This window comes from Bombyx mandarina, chromosome 12 (genome assembly GCF_030267445.1).
Source record: "Bombyx mandarina strain Sakado chromosome 12, ASM3026744v2".
Classification (NCBI taxonomy): domain Eukaryota; kingdom Metazoa; phylum Arthropoda; class Insecta; order Lepidoptera; family Bombycidae; genus Bombyx; species Bombyx mandarina.
The window spans coordinates 15,554,888-15,560,887 of record NC_143219.1 but is presented as its reverse complement, the minus strand read 5'-3'; the positions used below and the strand labels follow the sequence as shown (position 1 = coordinate 15,560,887).

At 33.6% G+C, this 6,000-nt stretch overlaps 1 protein-coding gene across 1 annotated transcript in view; it reads left to right on the top strand.

Annotated features, from left to right (window-relative positions):
- The first annotated feature begins 2,328 nt into the window (after positions 1-2,328).
- Positions 2,329-6,000, top strand: part of bru3 (CUGBP Elav-like family member bruno 3) — a 750,372-nt gene continuing 746,700 nt past the window's right edge. Inside the window, 1 exon segment of the mRNA XM_089732136.1 lies at positions 2,329-3,497. Within this exon segment, the coding sequence (XP_089588262.1) occupies positions 3,176-3,497 (322 nt within the window). The 5' untranslated portion in view covers positions 2,329-3,175.

The window sequence follows — 6,000 nt, the reverse complement described above, 5'->3', positions numbered from 1 at the left end:
TCGTCCTGAAGATCTACATTCCTCACATACCACGGTGCTTCGACGTCTATCCTGCAGAAACGGGATTTAATGACCTGTAAAGAGTTAATTTCTGTACGGGCCGCGTGAGCGAACACTACATTTGCATAGGCCATGACTATGGAGTAGTCAACTCACAATCTCAGGTGGTTTATTGTACATTAATCCTCTTTCAGGACGTCGGGGTAAAGGCTTCTTATTAAAATATTATTGCCATTGAGATATTAGACGGATCACTGCAAAAAACAAATAGACGATATACGAATAGACCAAACTTATAGTAAGTTTAATATTTACAACGCAAACGTTCTGGGATCCAACGTAAATATTCTTGGCTATAAATTTTAAATCTCTCTCTGTCTAGGACCGTAAAATCTTCGTCTTCTTAAAATATCTTTGCAAAACCAACAAACACTTAATTAAATATTTCCCCCCCGAAAAATATAAAATTCGGGCGCGAAATTCATCGTGACTGCGAATGGCAGGTTTGGGAGGGTTGAAATAGGGATGGGCGTTGTACAAATTAGCAGTTTTAGCATATAATAAACTCGATTTATTTTTATGTACAATAAATTTTTTGGGAAGCGACATTTAGAATTCGAGAACAGTCAGGATTTGGAAAATCAGAACGTACTGAATTTTCAATTATTTTAGATGTAACTATACTTAAGACCTTAGAACTTATATCTCAAGGTGGGTGGCGCATTTACGTTGTAGATGTCTATGGGCTCCAGTAACCACTTAACACTAGGTGGGCTGTGAGCTAGTCCAACCATGTAAGCAAAAAAAAAATGTCACATGTGCGCAAAATGGTTATCCGTGAAATGTTCAAATTCTGATTTTGTAAAAATTACGCCATAAAAATTTATCAACTTCAAAGAAAATCGATATTTTCATACAAACTAAAATCATATTGCGTAAATGCTTTAGTCAAGGAACGGCCCTATCAGTGAAAGAGATGCAGCATTCTCTATTGCTCTGACCCGGTACTGAAGGCCTATAACCGAATTCCGGCATTTACTTCACTGCTGCTAAGCGTAGGGGGTTGAATAATTGAGAGAACGCTTCTTTTAAGAACCCCTAACTTTTGAAGACTTGACTTTGTACTTATTAAGCAAGAACTTTTTTTCGTTTTGCTTACTCTACGTTAGCAAAAACAACAAGCGCAACTGATAAATAATAATACGTAATACCTGATGAAATAAAATTAATAATTAAAATTATTTTTACGGTTTAATCTTGCTTATACTGACGACCGACAGTAATCATAAAAACTGTAAAGTAATCAAAGCTTTGGAATTCATATAATGACAATAATAAGATAGAGATCAAATCGTAAAACTAGTTTTAATTACGTATACAACTCGCGAAAAACGAAGAAAATAAAATTCACCTTACAGTACATAAATTGTGGACACCATTAAAATCAGTTGAATGATGATAATTTTATCATTCTGATTATATCTGTCGTAGTTGCCTTCCATTTGGTGCAAGACTGACCTTTGAATCATTACAGGAATGTAAAAATAGTTTAATTTAAGTGGAGTCACGAAATAGCTTAAAGCTCGTTTATTTTATATTGCGTCATAATTTTGAAAGACAAAAAGCTCGCGACATTGTAGAGCACGCGACACGACGCAAGGAACACGAAATAATCAAGTTGTTCACACTCAACGAACTTGGTTTCGTATCTAAATATCTAGAAGTACGGGGACCATGAGATTTATATTTTTCTCGGATATTCCTATATCCCAAAATAATTATGGACATATTAGGCGAATGATTTTTGTTATGAAAATATATGATTTTTTCGTTATTGTTCAAGTATTATGTCAGTAAAAACAATTAATTAGTAAAAAAGGATGTATAATAATTCAAATGTATATATATAATATTTACAGTATTAACTATTCCTAGTATTGTTTTGTTATAGGAAGGTTATATTTAATTATTTATCTATTTATTTGTTTATTTTATCTCATAATTAACAGACAACTGCGAATTAAATATGGCATATCGATTTTTTTATAATATGTGTACTATCAATCATCATACTATTCAATTACGGCATCATATTTTTATTTTAAAATTTTCTCAATCAAAAATATATTGTCACATACTGTAAACGTAGGCGAAGAAAAAAATAACATTTTTAAATCAAACGCAGCCACCCCCCACGTTCATCTCGCGCGGGATTCGTCCGCGGACTGCCGGCGTCATGGCGACCACACTCGAGGGTGAGTGAAAGGGAGGATCAAAGCTCCCCATAGCGTACGCTATGAAGGGGACCTCAGAGGAAATTTTAGGTTAGTGGTCATGTAGGCATAAGAACGGATACACGACGTATTCGTTGTAAATTTAGTTGTCTTTTTGTGATTTTTCGTTTGTGCGTCAAGTCATCGTTTGTCGTCGTCTTGTGATTAATTAAGTCTAGATTAAGTGGTAAATTTAAGTCGCGGAAAATCGAAAGGGAAACTCGGCGTTCTTTTACGCTTTTTCGCCGCCAAAATCTTGTGCGCGTGCAAACAACGCTTTGGCGGGAGTGCGAATATTGAAACGAGTGAGGAAATTAAACAAATAAATTATTTAAAAAGGTGTGTGCGTCGAATGTTTGTTTGTAAACAGAGCCGCGTGTTGTGTACAGTGTAAACAGTAAACGGACATTTGTGATGTGTGAAAAATAAATTAATAAAAGAAAAATAAAAAACTAAAAAATCCTACTCCTCCGTAACACTGAAACGTTTAGCGCTAACCTAAACTCGCTCGCTCAAGTATATCGAAAGAAATAACGTGCCAAATTATACATTAAATAGAAAATCAGTGTAAATTAATTATATGTGTTAAAAAAAAAGTGCAATATTCGTAATTAATATTTAAAAAAAAATCTAAGTGTTTTAAATTATTGTAGTGAGATAAAATAAATTTAAAGAAAACAGGTACTGATTATCTGTAGTGTTGATTTCTCAGCGTATTTTGGCGTCATCCGAGAAAAACGAGCTACGACGTATTACGATCGATAGAAATACGCGTTACCGCATCGGAGACGCCGTCTCGCTTCCCCGCGAAATCGAAAGTAAACACGCTTTAAAAACTAACGAATTTATAGATTTAAGACCGACTACAGTACAAATAGACTGTGATTCGTTGAACTGTGATAATGTTGGTGGGAAATTTGAATCCATTGCTTTTCGGGTACAACGTCCAGATGATGCCGAAGCCACCTTCCACGTCGTCCACGTCATCGACTCCAGTCCACAGCGGCTCTTACACTAACGAGGTTAGGAGAGCTTCTGATGATGGAAAGACGCCTTCGGAGAGAACCGGTGCGCCCCCGGGGGCGGGTAAAGACGCCGTTAAGCTTTTTATCGGGCAGATCCCAAGGCACCTCGAGGAAGAAGACCTCCGTCCTATGTTCGAAGAGTTTGGGAAGATTTATGAGCTAACCGTACTCAAGGACAAGCACACCGGAATGCATAAAGGTCAGTTTTGATTTTTAGCTTTGATATTTATTTGGGACTAGCTGACCCGGCAGACTTCGTAGTGCCTCAATCGATAAATAAAAGATCTAAGCTTATTAATTAAACTTAAAACAAACAAAAAGATGCCGTCCGACGGGGACACATCATAGGAAAAACAAAATTGTTTGTTTTTATTTAATTCTGAGCATTTTCATATTTATCTACCTTTCAACCCTTCTCTGGACTTCTACAAATAAATCAAAACCAAAATTAGCCAAATCGGTTAAGGCGTTCTCGAGTTTTAGCGAGATTAACGAACAGTAATTCATTTTTATATATATAGATATGGAATATATATTACAGATCTAAAGAATTGTGCTTGATATGGTGTGTTAAATAGATGTATGGTGAATTTGAGGTTAATGAGAATTACATAACTTTTTAAGGCAGCCAGTCACTCCTCTCCATTGTAATATTAATAAATACCTATACAATAGTAATTAATATACCCTGAGTAGGGTAAAAAAACTACATGAATTACTGTATTTATTCATTGTTACTGAACAATGAATACATACAGTAATTTATATAATACGTCTTCTTATTGATGAAGTTGCAGTATGATATACAAGCATTCGATTATAAAAGGGGGATAATTAACAAAATAAGTAAAGTGAAAAATTCAGGTAAAGGAACTATTTTGGACAGGTAAAGTATTACCTACTCCATAATTAAGTTCTTAGATAAAAGTCAATGATAAAAATCATTGTAAGAAAATGATTAGTGAAAATAGAAAATCCAAACTTTTTGAGAATAGAATATCGAAGATTAAATAATGAACGTCCAATTAATGAGACAATAATAAAGTCAGGCTCTATCTACAACAACGACAGCAAGTGGAAAGTGAAGTAGAGATAGAGAATTTGCTAACGCAGATAAATTCTTCTTCAACATTGGTGGGTTCTTACCTGATTTTAAACATTTCCTTGGCTCTATGGGCATCACAGTGCAATGCTACCATCAGCCATTATTTTGTGCTTACTATATATTGGAATACGGTATCGACAAACTGATTCTTTGGATTTTAAACCGTAATTGATTATTTTTTTCGAAGTAGAAACAGACTTATGACTCACCCAAACTATTGAGTACCGATATTCCAAAAAGGAATGGGAGTAAGCAAATATTTAACACCATTCTGCCTAGTTTTGCCGCGAAGCTTTCAAGCTTCCCAGTTCGTACCTTTTAATTAGCAAGTTTTGTAATAAAATTGAGACTTCGATAACGACTCTTATACTATATATGGATTATTGAGAAGTAGTACAGATACCCTTTCATTTATCTCATGAAATCGTAACGTAAATTCCTTATCGATTAAATAGCATCGATTAAATAATCGAATTCACGTAACGTCATGCAAATATAACTCGACTTCTAATAAAAAATCTAATTCATACTGTCGCGTGTTTGGTCAGATTTCATCGAGCTGTATAAGTAGTTTAGAATGACGTTGTAAATGAATAAAACTGTAGTAATTTATACGAGAAATGTGTGTTATGATTAAAATATTTTTTTACAGCAATATACTCCAGGCGTGAAGCTATTACGTGAAACACTAAAATCGTTATGAGAATAACATAGATAATCGTAGACAAAGCATTCTGCTGGCAGGCTTGAAATCATATGGGTTTGGTTTTGGCGTGATATTTAACATTGGTAACCAAACGTAGTTATATGAAACATTCTGATCGGTACCGTCAATTTAATACGACGTCACATTATATCAGACTTATATACATGTTATTATTATATTATTAAAATATATAAATTATTATATATATATAAAAATATATAGCTGTTATCAATATAAAATTGATAGATTCTAAATTTGAATATCTATTAATCAATAGCACAAAAATAGCAGAGAGCATTTTGACGAAGCTTCGGAAGTCAGTAGTAGTATCATATAATATACTTTTTATATTATATAATATACTAGCGACCCGCCCTCGCTTCGCTTCGGAAACTGTAATTTATTATTGATTTCTCCACTATTTAATGGATGTTATTATCCATATAAACCTTCCTCTTCAATCACTATATCTATTAAAAAAACCGCATCAAAATCCGTTGCGTAGTTTTAAAGATTTAAGCATACATAGGGACAGACAGATATATGGACAGAGAAAGCGACTTTGTTTTATACTATGTAGTGATTATATGCTATGTACTGAATAACGCTGAAAATTTCTGCTAAAATAAATACAATAATTCATTCGAATATATATGAATTTACGTAGCAATGGATTTATAAGTGGGTTAGAGTAATTCATAGATAACACAAGCAATTCTTTGTCATCAACTAGTTAGGGCGTTTGATGATTAGCTTATTCAAGGTAGTCAAGTCATAAAAAATAAATAATATTCATGTAATCATTTCAAAGTATAAAATGAATCCAAAAGTTTTATAACGTTGACTCAAAAGCTACTTTCTTAGCAAGTTTTGCATTTAAAACGAGTTATT